This window comes from Rattus norvegicus, chromosome 4 (assembly GCF_036323735.1).
Source record: "Rattus norvegicus strain BN/NHsdMcwi chromosome 4, GRCr8, whole genome shotgun sequence".
NCBI classification, from domain to species: Eukaryota; Metazoa; Chordata; class Mammalia; order Rodentia; family Muridae; genus Rattus; species Rattus norvegicus.
The window spans coordinates 71,809,628-71,824,907 of record NC_086022.1 but is presented as its reverse complement, the minus strand read 5'-3'; the positions used below and the strand labels follow the sequence as shown (position 1 = coordinate 71,824,907).

Below are 15,280 nucleotides of genomic sequence, written 5' to 3'. Positions count from 1 at the left end.
TTTTCCAGTTCCATCCATTTGCCTATGAATTTCATAAAGTCATTGTTTTTTTAGTTGAGTAATAGTCCATTGTGTAGACATACCACATTTTCTGTATCCATTCCTCTGTTGATGGGCATCTGGGTTCTTTCCAGCTTCTGGCTATGATACATAAGGCTGCTATGAACATAGTGGAGCACGTGTCTTTGTTATATGTTGGGGCATCTTTTTGGTATATGCCCAGGAGAGGTATAACTGGGTCCTCAGATAGTTCAATGTCCAATTTTCTGAAGAACCTCCAGATTGATTTCCAGAATGGTTGTACCAGTTTGCAATCCCACCAACAATGGAGGACTGTTCCTCTTCCTCCACATCCTCTCCAGCATTTGTTGTAACCTGAGTTTCTAATCTTAGCCATTCTCACTGGTATGAGGTGAAATCTCAGGGTTGTTCTGATTTGCATTTCCCTTATGACTAAAGATGTTGAACATTTCTTTAGGTGTTTCTCGGCCATTTGGCATTCCTCAGGTGTGAATTCTTTGTTAACCTCTGAACCCCATTTTTAAATAGGGTTATTTGTCTCCTTGAGGTCTAACTTCTTGAGTTCTTTGTATATTTTGGAGATAAGCCCTCTATTTGTTGGAGGATGTATTAGTCAGTGTTCTTTAGAGTCACAGATCTTATGGGTAGACTCTATACAGTAAGGGAATTTGTGATGATAACTTTCAGTCGGTAGTCCAACTCCCCGGCAATGGTTGGCTATGAATGGAAATCCAAGGATCCAGTAGTTGCTCAGTCCCACCAGGCAAGCAGCTGAGGAAGAGCAAATCTTCCTTCTCCCAGTATCTTTATATAGGTCTCCAGCAGAAGGTGTGGTCCAGATTAAAGGGGTATACCAACATGTCTGGATCTGGGACTTGCTTTGCCGCAGATGACCTTGAACTCAGAAATCTACTTGCCTTAGTCTCCTGGGATTCATAGCCACTATGTCATAAGATTTCCACACCAAGATCCAAGTCAGAATCTTGTATCTCTCAACCTGAAGATCTGGATCACAGGTGAGCCTTCCAATTCTGGATTGTAGTTCATTCTAGTTATAGTCAGGTTGACAAGCAGTAATAGCCTTTATAGTGAATGATGTTATTTTGTTCTTGAATTTAGTTTGCCAGTGTTTAGGGGAGAACTTCTGTATCTGCATGTACCATGGAGATTGGTTTATAGCTTTACTCAGTGATAATATTTTTATCTGGCTTTACTATTTGCCAAGGATTTTAGAGATTCTCAATCTTCTAAGAAACAAAAGTATAATGCACAAATGTCTTCACACCGTAGCTGCTCACAAATGATTGTATCTGTTACTGGCTTTGCTCTTCAAATATAATTTGAAGAGAATACAGTACACCAGAATGAAAATAAAATAAACAAATAATCCTGTTTGATAAACTGGAGCTTGTACATTTTTATTTAGGTCTAATGATATCAATAATTAGTAGTGAATGAGAAATGAGTAAAGTAATAAGAAAAGAATAGCAAATGAATAAAGGAATAAGGAAGGAAAAGTGTACATGATAGAGGTATGAAATATATTAGAAAAATATATTATTTTAGGTAAACTTAACCCCCCACAGACAGTACATCTTGTTTCCAGAATCCCTTTATTCAAACTTACACTTAGCATTACTCTAGTTGTTGAATTTTCCTTACTGTAGGAATTTCAGTTACAATATGTGAAATAAGTGGGCATTCAAATGCACCATAAGCTATGAATCTTTTTCTGAACAGTAGTTGAAAAGAAAGTTATGGATTAGATAGTTAAGAGGGACAGCTGGATATAGTTGAATAGTAATGGTAAAAGAACTTGAAATCTTTTCTCAGTTCTACTTTGAATTTTTAGTGTTACTCTGGAATCTGTTGCTCATCCTGACTTGGGTATTTCTCTTTTGTGCCAAGTGGAGAGAACCACTTCTGACCTCATTCATTAGAATTTATATGCTTATTATATTACTGTCATAAGTCTGTCCTGGAAAAAAACAGTGTTAATGAAACCTTTGGCCATAAGGCAAATAGAGCAATATTTCATGGAGAAAAGATGCAAAAACTTCACTTTGAAGATATAGAAGTTTATTTATCACACCGATATTTTTCAGAGTTAATTTCACTGCAACCTATTTTTACTATGGAAACTGATATATGAAAAGAGTATGTATCCACCCAGGTACTTTGGTGCCATGGGTCTATGGGAGATGTCTTCAAGTTCATGGCATTACAAGGATTTTACTTGTAACCGTCTCAACATAAGAAGTTACTGGAAATATGTTTTCACCATCAGGACATATATCCTTATCTGGAACAACTTCTGCTTTGCCTTGTAAAACAGTATTTGCTACAGGAAAGAAAGTATAAGTATTAAATCATGAACTCCACATGGACCTTCTCTGAACCTTCTTCTGGATTTAGTGTACCCTGATTCTTATTTCTATATGCAAGGTATGGTTGCTGTTTGAACTGCCTTCCCTTAGTTTCAGTGTCTTCTGTCCCTCATTTCCTTTCAATCTGCTTTCTCATCAGTATAGTCACTTCTTCCCTTTCTTCCTTGTATAACATATTTTCTTTCATTTTCTTCCCACTCTGACACATCCTGACATCCACTCTTAGGAAATATTACCACTTACCAGAGACATGAATGTCCCAAAAGAAGTTGTGTATAGTACAAATGCAAGCAGTGTAAGTTGCTTTAGCAGAAAGGTATTTGATGTTTGGATTGTCCTCAGTACTGATTTTTACCTAAGGAAATAAAGTGAGGAAGGGTTAAATGGTGTCAATATAGAAAAGGCAGCCTGTTATTGACCATTATGGAAAATAAGCAATTCACAGAGCATCTTAGGAATGGAGGAGTATTTCCTCTTAGCTGTCAGGATAAACTAGATGCTTAGCATGACTTTGCGACTTATGTGCCACATTCAAATTTTGCCCCATTCAGTGTAGGAAGGAAAACCACGGATTTTTGTTGTGGTTGTGGTTGTTGTTCTTGCTGTTGATGTTGTTGTTATAATGAATAACTGAAATTCCAAAGATTTCAGTCTTGTGAGATATTGAATGTTTCCATCTAACGGAGTGAAGCTGCTTGTGCGTCTGCTATTTTGTATTTTGGGAGTGGGGCGACTGGGCATGTTTACCTCCAGTGGCAACCCAAACCATGGGCATCTCCTTGGCCTTTGTTAATAACTCAGGCCACAGGCATTAACACAGAGTCCAGTGCAGCAGAATCACGAACTTGGACATGGCTGTTAACAGTAGCCAGGACCAGGAACTCACCCTGGCCTCATCATATCTGCTCACTCCTCACCACTACTGAGTTTCCAGTTTGTGGGATACATTACTAAGTACTTTATTTCAGTAACTTAAGAGCCAAAAGATATTGTTGTATGATACACAGGACAATGATAGTTTTTCATCTAGTCTGAAGATGAAGATCTCCAAATCAGAGTCAAAGGGGAGTGAACACACCTTTCAAGAACCAAGGAGATTATTAATGGAGGAGACACATTTCTACTCTGCCGTGGTAAAATGAATATGAAAATGCTAATAAGCTGACATAGTTTATAAGCCAAACTCTCTGACTTTAGTAATCTACCTATGATATACAGTACATGTTACACTGATGTTTTCCTGTCCTGGTGTGATGAAAGCATTGATACCAGTATCCTTTGCACGAATGTCTTGATCTTTGTGCTTTCTAGTCAAAGGTATGATTTTAGACTTTAAACACGTTTGTTGTACAAATAAACGCAGTCCCTGCTTGAAAATTATTGGATGCCTATGATTTAGATATTGTTTTTCATCAGTCCAAGGCTGTGTAAATCTTTTAGTTAATGGTCAGAAGTAAGAAATTACTTTTAAATGGGTTAAGCAATCTACTGTGTTAAAAACTGAAAACAGAGAACTTTGGGGTATCTGACAATACCAAAGCCAAAAGTATTTCTAACATCATTTTTGTTTGGGTATTAGGGACTGTTATTTTGCTATTATGGCTTTTGATATCACAAATGTTCTCTTCTTTTCTGTAATGATTCATTAGTTCAACTTTTTTTTTCTCCTTTATTAACTTGACTGTTTCTTATTTACATTTCGATTGTTATTCCCTTTCCCGGTTTCCGGGCCAACATCCCCCAACCCCTCCCCCTCCCCTTCTATATGGGTGTTCCCCTCCCCATCCTACCCCATTACCGCCCTCCCCCTGACAATCACGTTCACTGGAGGTTCAGTCTTGGCAAAACCAAGGGCTCCCCCTTCCACTGGTGTTCTTACTAGGCTATGTGTTTGAGGGAGTATGTGTATTTGATGTTCACAAAGACCAGATTTTTGTCAGATACCATGGTTTAGGAGATAAATGCCTGAGTAACCCAGGTATTTCACATCCATACATGAGGTCAACTCCAGCTTGGAATCTCTGAAACTGCATCAAGTGCGCTTAACTCATGAACCATGTATCCAACCCTCAAAACAATTTTATACTTCTTTTCTAATAAACAAAAGATATGTTTGAAGAATTGGTAAAGAAATTGAGCAGGAGATAAAGAGCTGGGAACAACTGAGGAAGAAAGTGGACCTAGGAATGAAGGTGGAGACAATGTGTATTTTTGCTTATTGGGGGCAATGGAAGTCCTCACATTGAGGGACACTGCACAGTCACCTCACTCCTATATTTCTTATACCTGCCAAAGCATGTTGATCTGTACCTTCTTGTAGCTCCATAATTAATGCATGGCATGGTGTCAAGAGGTGATTGGAGGTAGAAATGTAAGTTAATATGTGTTTCTTTTTCACTGCTACTAAGTCATATTTATCTTTGATTCATTGGCATTTTTCTTGAATTTTCACTCACCCCATAATTTTTTACTCTAAAATTTTATCTAGATTCTTGGTAAAGTTGCTTATTCCTGTCTCACCAATGTCCTTCACGGCCCAATCACTTTACTTAGAAGTAAATAGGCACTGAAGCTCCCGGAAGGGGCGGCACAGGTCTCCCTGGTTGCTGCCGCTGCAGAGAGCCCCTGGGCAGCACCCCACGAGCGAACCTGAGCCTCGGGACCACACGTAAGACCAAATTTTCTGCTGCAAGAAAGCTGCCTGGTGAGCTTGGGACACGGAAGCAGAATTTCTCTAGGAGGCACGGTCTGTGTTTACCGGAAGTCCCACACCCGCGGATCCCGGCCCGCAGCAGCTCTCTGCTCCCAGACCCGGTGAGAGAGAGACCCAACCGCCTGGTCAGGTGGGCACTCCTGAGGCTGCAGAGCGGAAGAGACCACCAACACTGCTCACCCCTGCCCACATCCCTGGCCCAAGAGGAAACTGTATAAGGCCTCTGGGCTCCCGTGGGGGAGGGCCCAGGAGCGGCAGGACTTCTGCGCCTGAGACACCGCCGGAACCTGAAAGAAACAGACCAGATAAACAGTTCTCTGCACCCAAATCCCGTGGGAGGGAGAGCTAAACCTTCAGAGAGGCAGACAAGCCTGGGAAACCAGAAGAGACTGCTCCCTGCACACACATCTCGGACGCCAGAGGAAAAAGCCAAAGACCATCTGGAACCCTGGTGCACTGAAGCTCCCGGAAGGGGCGGCACAGGTCTTCCTGGTTGCTGCCGCTGCAGAGAGCCCCTGGGCAGCACCCCACGAGCGAACCTGAGCCTCGGGACCACAGGTAAGACCAAATTTTCTGCTGCAAGAAAGCTGCCTGGTGAACTCAAGACACAGGCCCACAGGAACAGCTGAAGACCTGTAGAGAGGAAAAACTACACGCCCGAAAGCAGAACACACTGTCCCCATAACTGACTGAAAGAGAGGAAAACAGGTCTACAGCACTCCTGACACACAGGCTTATAGGTCAGTCTAGCCACTGTCAGAAATAGCAGAACAAAGTAACACTAGAGATAATCTGATGGCGAGAGGCAAGCGCAGGAACCCAAGCAACAGAAACCAAGACTGCATGCCATCATCGGAGCCCAATACTCCCACCAAAACAAACATGGAATATCCAAACACACCAGAAAAGCAAGATCTAGTTTCAAAATCATATTTGATCATGATGCTGGAGGACTTCAAGAAAGACATGAACACACTTAGGGAAACACAGGAAATCATTAATAAACAAGTAGAGGCCTACAGAGAGGAATGGCAAAAATCCCTGAAAGAATTCCAGGAAAACACAATCAAACAGATGAAGGAATTAAAAATGGAAATAGAAGCAATCAAGAAAGAACACATGGAAACAACCCTGGATATAGAAAACCAAAAGAAGAGACAAGGAGCTGTAGATACAAGCTTCACCAACAGAATACAAGAGATGGAAGAGAGAATCTCAGGAGCAGAAGATTCCATAGAAATCATTGACTCAACTGTCAAAGATAATGTAAAGCGGAAAAAGCTACTGGTCCAAAACATACAGGAAATCCAGGACTCAATGAGAAGATCAAACCTAAGGATAATAGGTATAGAAGAGAGTGAAGACTCCCAGCTCAAAGGACCAGTAAATATCTTCAACAAAATCATAGAAGAAAACTTCCCTAACCTAAAAAAAGAGATACCCATAGGCATACAAGAAGCCTACAGAAACTCCAAATAGATTGGACCAGAAAAGAAACACCTCCCGTCACATAATTGTCAAAACACCAAACGCACAAAATAAAGAAAGAATATTAAAAGCAGTAAGGGAAAAAGGTCAAGTAACATATAAAGGGAGACCCATCAGAATCACACCAGACTTCTCGCCAGAAACTATGAAGGCCAGAAGATCCTGGACTGATGTCATACAGACCCTAAGAGAACACAAATGCCAGCCCAGGTTACTGTATCCAGCAAAACTCTCAATTAACATTGATGGAGAAACCAAGATATTCCATGACAAAACCAAATTTACACAATATCTTTCTACAAATCCAGCACTACAAAGGATAATAAATGGTAAAGCCCAACATAAGGAGGCAAGCTATACCCTAGAAGAAGCAAGAAACTAATCGTCTTGGCAACAAAACAAAGAGAATGAAAGCACACAAACATAACCTCACATCCAAATATGAATATAAAGGGAAACAATAATCACTATTCCTTAATATCTCTCAATATCAATGGCCTCAACTCCCCAATAAAAAGACATAGATTAACAAACTGGATACGCAACGAGGACCCTGCATTCTGCTGCCTACAGGAAACACACCTCAGAGACAAAGACAGACACTACCTCAGAGTGAAAGGCTGGACTTTCAACTTTCCAAGCAAATGGTCAGAAGAAGCAAGCTGGAGTAGCCATTCTAATATCAAATAAAATCAATTTCCAACTAAAAGTCATCAAAAAAGATAAGGAAGGACACTTCATATTCATCAAAGGAAAAATCCACCAAGATGAACTCTCAATCCTAAATATCTATGCCCCAAATACAAGGGCACCTACATACGTAAAAGAAACCTTACTAAAGCTCAAAACACACATTGCACCTCACACAATAATAGTGGGAGATTTCAACACCCCACTCTCATCAATGGACAGATCATGGAAACAGAAATTAAACAGTGATGTCGACAGACTAAGAGAAGTCATGAGCCAAATGGACTTAACGGATATTTATAGAACATTCTATCCTAAAGCAAAAGGATATACCTTCTTCTCAGCTCCTCATGGTACTTTCTCCAAAATTGACCATATAATTGGTCAAAAAACGGGCCTCAACAGGTACAGAAAGATAGAAATAATCCCATGCGTGCTATCGGACCACCACGGCCTAAAACTGGTCTTCAATAACAATAAGGGAAGAATGCCCACATATACGTGGAAATTGAACAATGCTCTACTCAATGATAACCTGGTCAAGGAAGAAATAAAGAAAGAAATTAAAAACTTTTTAAAATTTAATGAAAATGAAGATACAACATACTCAAACTTATGGGACACAATGAAAGCTGTGCTAAGAGGAAAACTCATAGCGCTGAGTGCCTGCAGAAAGAAACAGGAAAGAGCATATGTCAGCAGCTTGACAGCACACCTAAAAGCTCTAGAACAAAAAGAAGCAAATACACCCAGGAGGAGTAGAAGGCAGGAAATAATCAAACTCAGAGCTGAAATCAACCAAGTAGAAACAAAAAGGACCATAGAAAGAATCAACAGGACCAAAAGTTGGTTGTTTGAGAAAATCAACAAGATAGATAAACCCTTAGCCAGACTAACGAGAGGACACAGAGAGTGCGTCCAAATTAACAAAATCAGAAATGAAAAGGGAGACATAACTACAGATTCAGAGGAAATTCAAAAAATCATCAGATCTTACTATAAAAACCTATATTCAACAAAATTTGAAAATCTTCAGGAAATGGACAATTTCCTAGACAGATACCAGGTATCAAAGTTAAATCAGGAACAGATAAACCAGTTAAACAACCCCATAACTCCTAAGGAAATAGAAGCAGTCGTTAAAGGTCTCCCAACCAAAAAGAGCCCAGGTCCAGATGGGTTTAGTGCAGAATTCTATCAAACCTTCATACAAGACCTCATACCAATATTATCCAAACTATTCCACAAAATTGAAACAGATGGAGCCCTACCGAATTCCTTCTACGAATCTACAATTACTCTTATACCTAAACCACACAAAGACACAACAAAGAAAGAGAACTTCAGACCAATTTCCCTTATGAATATCGACGCAAAAATACTCAATAAAATTCTGGCAAACAGAATTCAAGAGCACATCAAAACAATCATCCACCATGATCAAGTAGGCTTCATCCCAGGCATGCAGGGATGGTTTAATATACGGAAAACCATCAACGTGATCCATTATATAAACAAACTGAAAGAACAGAACCACATGATCATTTCATTAGATGCTGAGAAAGCATTTGACAAAATTCAACACCCCTTCATGATAAAAGTCCTGGAAAGAATAGGAATTCAAGGCCCATACCTAAACATAGTAAAAGCCATATACAGCAAACCAGTTGCTAACATTAAACTAAATGGAGAGAAACTTGAAGCAATCCCACTAAAATCAGGGACTAGACAAGGCTGCCCACTCTCTCCCTACTTATTCAATATAGTTCTTGAAGTTCTAGCCAGAGCAATCAGACAACAAAAGGAGATCAAAGGGATACAGATCGGAAAAGAAGAGGTCAAAATATCACTATTTGCAGATGATATGATAGTATATTTAAGTGATCCCAAAAGTTCCACCAGAGAACTACTAAAGCTGATAAACAACTTCAGCAAAGTGGCTGGGTATAAAATTAACTCAAATAAATCAGTTGCCTTCCTCTATACAAAAGAGAAACAAGCCGAGAAAGAAATTAGGGAAACGACACCCTTCATAATAGACCCAAATAATATAAAGTACCTCGGTGTGACTTTAACCAAGCAAGTAAAAGATCTGTACAATAAGAACTTCAAGACACTGAAGAAAGAAATTGAAGAAGACCTCAGAAGATGGAAAGATCTCCCATGCTCATGGATTGGCAGGATTAATATAGTAAAAATGGCCATTTTACCAAAAGCAATCTACAGATTCAATGCAATCCCCATCAAAATAACAATCCAATTCTTCAAAGAGTTAGACAGAACAATTTGCAAATTCATCTGGAATAACAAAAAACCCAGGATAGCTAAAGCTATCCTCAACAATAAAAGGACTTCAGGGGGAATCACTATCCCTGAACTCAAGCAGTATTACAGAGCAATAGTGATAAAAACTGCATGGTATTGGTACAGAGACAGACAGATAGACCAATGGAATAGAATTGAAGACCCAGAAATGAACCCACACACCTATGGTCACTTGATTTTTGACAAAGGAGCCAAAACCATCCAATGGAAAAAAGATAGCATTTTCAGCAAATGGTGCTGGTTCAACTGGAGGGCAACATGTAGAAGAATGCAGATCGATCCATGCTTATCACCCTGTACAAAGCTTAAGTCGAAGTGGATCAAGGACCTCCACATCAAACCAGACACACTCAAACTAATAGAAGAAAAACTAGGGAAGCATCTGGAACACATGGGCACTGGAAAAAATTTCCTGAACAAAACACCAATGGCTTATGCTCTAAGATCAAGAATTGACAAATGGGATCTCATAAAACTGCAAAGCTTCTGTAAGGCAAAGGACACTGTGGTTAGGACAAAACGGCAACCAACAGATTGGGAAAAGATCTTTACCAACCCTACAACAGATAGAGGCCTTATATCCAAAATATACAAAGAACTCAAGAAGTTAGACCGCAGGGAAACAAATAACCCTATTAAAAAATGGGGTTCAGAGCTAAACAAAGAATTCACAGCTGAGGAATGCCGAATGGCTGAGAAACACCTAAAGAAATGTTCAACATCTTTAGTCATAAGGGAAATGCAAATCAAAACAACCCTGAGATTTCACCTCACACCAGTGCGATTGGCTAAGATCAAAAACTCAGGTGACAGCAGATGCTGGCGAGGTTGTGGAGAAAGAGGAACACTCCTCCATTGTTGGTGGGATTGCAGACTGGTAAAACCATTCTGGAAATCAGTCTGGAGGTTCCTCAGAAAATTGGACATTGAACTGCCTGAGGATCCAGCTATACCTCTCTTGGGCATATACCCAAAAGATGCCTCAACATATAAAAGAGACACGTGCTCCACTATGTTCATCGCAGCCTTATTTTTAATAGCCAGAAAATGGAAAGAACCCAGATGCCCTTCAACAGAGGAATGGATACAGAAAATGTGGTACATCTACACAATGGAATACTACTCAGCTATCAAAAACAACGAGTTTATGAAATTCGTAGGCAAATGGTTGGAACTGGAAAATATCATCCTGAGTGAACTAACCCAATCACAGAAAGACATACATGGTATGCACTCATTGATAAGTGGCTATTAGCCCAAATGCTTGAATTACCCTAGATCCCTAGAACAAACGAAACTCAAGACGGATGATCAAAATGTGAATGCTTCACTCCTTCTTTAAATGAGGAAAAAGAATACCCTTGGCAGGGAAGGGAGAGGCAAAGATTAAAACAGAGACTGAAGGAACACCCATTCAGAGCCTGTCCCACATTTGGCCCATACATATACAGCCACCCAATTGGACTAGATGGATGAAGCAAAGAAGTGCAGACCGACAGGAGCCGGATGTAGATCGCTCCTGAGAGACACAGCCAGAATACAGCAAATACAGAGGCGAATGCCAGCAGCAAACCACTGAACTGAGAATAGGTCCCCTATTGAAGGAATCAGAGAAAGAACTGGAAGAGCTTTAAGGGGCTCGAGACCCCAAAAGTACAACAATGTCAAGCAACCAGAGCTTCCAGGGACTAAGCCACTACCTAAAGACTATACATGGACTGACCCTGGACTCTGACCCCATAGGTAGCAATGAATATCCTAGTAAGAGCACCAGTGGAAGGGGAAGCCCTGGGTCCTGCTAAGACTGAACCCCCAGTGAACTAGTCTATGGGGGGAGGGCGGCAATGGTGGGAGGGTTGGGAGGGGAACACCCATAAGGAAGGGGAGGGGGGAGGGGGATGTTTGCCCGGAAACCGGGAAAGGGAATAACACTCGAAATGTATATAAGAAATACTCAAGTTAATAAAAAAAAAAAAGAAGTAAATATAAATAAAATTTGTAACACATACATATATAACACAATTTCCCTTAGTTTCAAATCTATGCACACAGAAAACATAAAAGGGCAACACTTAGCACAATATTACATCACTGAAATTTTTATTATAATACTTCTCTTTCATGTTAGCTCCCAATTATTCACTTACCACCATGCATTTATCCACTTTATTTGTAACTGTGAGTGTAACTGTAAATTCATTTGCCTTGTTTATCGAAGAAACTTCCAAATTTAGTGAAAGTAGAGTGTTCCTGTTTCAGTAGAAAAACAAAAACACAAAATCAAATAAAAGTCAAAGACTCACGTGTTCTTGTATGGACAGGCAGACAGAGCTTTAGGGGTCAAGTGTCAGGAAGATGCTTGCAGATCTCAACACTTTACTTTGGAAGGATTTCTTCCAAAGTATTCCATGTTTCTAACCAGCACACACATACAACATGATGAAGCAAATGAAGACAAGAATAGAAGATTGCAATCCTGGTCACTGGGTGAGTGTGGGTAACTGGGATGGCAAAGCTACATTCTCTTTTTTGTCACCACTCATCATTCCAGGTTAGAGACTTATGACTTTACAGTTTACCTTGGCATACTCACCTTTCTGTTTTCCTTCTACAATTATCTAAAATTCTCCAAAGTTCTCTTTCTTTGAAAAGCAGAACTTGAAGAAGAATAGCATTGGAATCTAATATTTCTTTACTACTCTATAGACTTAGACAATATATTTATCACACAAGAAATCACATGCAAAGAAATGGGTCTAAAAAAAGCAGGGTACCCTATAACATTTCTGCATTTCTTTCTTTTGTTTAAACAAATCTCCATGTATGGTTAACAGTGCCCAGTATATTGGAGTAGATGAAGACAGCGTTCATTGAATAATATAGATAATTTTTCTATGGATAATTTATTAGTTTTGTTTTTGTTATTTGAGACAAGATATTCCAGTCCATCTCCTGGAAGTCTTGAACATTCAGTTCTTTGCTTTTATACACTAACTTTAGAATTAGAGATGAATTATATCCTATCCTTAACTAATCCCAAAAATATGGGACAAACTCACCTCTCTTCTCATATTGTCAAGTTGATAAGAGTGATGATTGTATGATCTACATAGAAAAGCCAGGTTAAAAAAAGTATTTTGATTATCACCCAGTCATTGGTATCAGTGTATAGGCTTGGGAAACTACACATTGTCTCAGAGTTTAGAAAAGTGATATCAGAACCACAAATCACAATAATCCAATATGTTCCCCCTTTAAGTAGGAACATATTTCTGAGAAGGTGGTGAAGAAAAAGTAGTGCCTTACCTATTATCCTGACCAGAGGCAATCTCCAGAATTAAGCACAGAATCAGGACATGTATAACAGCTTGGGGCTGGTAGAGAATTTGAAGAGAAGCCATGCTATAAGACACTTGTGAGCCTTGGCCAACTGAAGCCCAGATGTCTCCTTTTATTTGCATCAGGAAGACAGTGAAACAGATGGGCAGGTCTACTCACACAATGGCATAATATGTTATAAGCCCTCCACTACCATCCTGTTTGTTCTTCTGTAACAAGGGTGAGTATCCAGCTGGAACTTCAAAATGGATTATATTTAATAAGAAATGAGATCTTCTCCTTTGTCAGAATGAGATTAGAATATTTTTAGATTATTACGATAGACCCAGTCCCAATTAGTCTAAGCAATATTTGTTCTTTTTTAACCTTTGGTTCTTAACCTGCTCTTACTGTGGAGATATGTAAACTTCAATCACCTCTTTTTCTTATGAATACCATGCTTTACCTCTCTGATAATTCAGAGAATGCGAACTCAAAATTATTCTACAGTTGATTAATGACTCAGCGTAATGTTATTACTCAACTCCTCTAATTAAGTTTCATAGGTACAGTGATCTTCTGTAGAAAATGATGGACATTCTTTACATACAGAGAAGGTTTCTGGAAAATTCAAAGCATATATTTAGAACATGAGAGACTAGGTGTTACAAATATATTTAACCACATTATCAGAGGAAGATCTTGGATACCTTCACTTTGTGTGTGTCTTAGTCAGGCTTTCTATTCCTGCAAAAAACATAATGACCAAGAAGCAATTTGGGGAGGAAAGGGTTTATTCAGCTTATACTTCCACATTGCTGTTCATCACAAAAGAAAGTCAGGACAGGAACTCACACAAGGCAGGAACTTAAGAGACATGAGTGGGTGCAGAAGCTATGGAGGAATGCTGCTTATTGGCTTTCTTACTTCACAATTCAGCATGTCTACTTTTTTATATTTCTCCTTGAAATATAGTGCCAAGGTTAAAAGATCTAGAGATGATTTATTGTGTCAGGTAGCATCTGCTCCATATACTATTTATTTTATTAGTGTTGGCTTTGGACTAGGAGCGGTTACTGTCAAACAACAGATGCCATGCTACCCTAATTTTTTTTCCTCTTGAATAAACCTATTAAATGAACTACCTCACTTCTCCTTCCTGTACATTCATTTTTATGTAAATATTGTAAGTCTTCTTTCTCTTCTTTCTCTTTGTTGTTTGTGAACCTTAAATAGGTCAAAGAATTAGCTCTGTATTTCATTGGTTCCTTGTAATTTTAAAAGTTTCTTTTTCATGAACTTCAGGAAATTGGGGAAGATTATGTCCTGAACAAGCAGGTATTGTTCAGAGGTTAGATCCTGGGAAAAAGTACCAGGAGATCAGAAAATAAAGAGGATGGAAGAGAGAAAAGGTAAAAAAGCTTGGGATCAGAATGTCTTACAAACAATGCTTTATGTGAAGCAACATTATTTTGAAGTACATATACTTTTTGTGGCAGGGAAATATGAAGTCAGCAGAAACCATCATATAATGGGAAGAAATCAGAAAGAAGCTAATCAAACAATCTTGTCCCAGGGGAATACAGAATATCTTAAGAACATAATAGGACGAGACATGGGACAGATAGCTATAGTACCCTTCATTTAAAACAGTTGGGTTCTCAAGATCCCTGTATTTATATCCAGGCCTCATGGAAGAGCTCCCAAAGCCCTGCCAAGTATGTTCCTGCTTTTGAGAAGGAGGTATGGTTCCTTCCTGGTACAACGGGGCATCAGAGAAAGCCTCCGTTAATCAGACCTGCTCTCAACAGTAGATAAGCTAGAGTAACTGAGAGTGAAACATAATCACAGTATAGTATGTACTTGTGTACAAAAACATGTCACCTTATTCATCCTCAGCAACTATTTTTCAAAAAAGACAAATAATATCTTAACCTCCACATATCCACATATGATGAGGGAAGGAATATGAGAAAAGATAACTAAAATTAAGGACTATTTTAGGGATAGTAAGGAAACTTATAGTCAAAGCTGTGTAAAGTGTATACACTGCATTCTAGTGCCTGTCCTACTGAAAATTACTGTTCAGCTACCAAAGGACAAATGTAAACACCAAACCAGCCATGAACCATCTTTCATATAGTGAAGTCCTGCCAACAAAATATGCTAATGTTATGGTGAGAAATACCTTGTCAGGATAACTACCCAATATCAGATTTGACTTAAGTCTATAACTCTCTGTGAGATAGAACTTGACTCTACATAAGTGAACAAGAACCCAAGACTCTATAGCCCAGGGACATAGGATAAAACCATTACTGTTCTAAAATAACAAACC

At 39.2% G+C, this 15,280-nt stretch overlaps 1 protein-coding gene across 1 annotated transcript; it reads right to left on the bottom strand.

The window, feature by feature from the left end:
- Positions 1-2,080: 2,080 nt before the first annotated feature.
- On the bottom strand, positions 2,081-13,045 carry Sval1 (seminal vesicle antigen-like 1). The gene is made up of 4 exons (NM_133292.2): positions 12,931-13,045; positions 11,772-11,874; positions 2,652-2,763; positions 2,081-2,362 (listed from the first exon to the last, which is right to left on the bottom strand). Exons 1-4 carry the CDS (start codon positions 13,023-13,025, stop codon positions 2,235-2,237), a joined length of 438 nt encoding a protein of 145 aa, NP_579826.1. The 5' UTR covers positions 13,026-13,045; the 3' UTR covers positions 2,081-2,234.
- Positions 13,046-15,280: the final 2,235 nt, after the last annotated feature.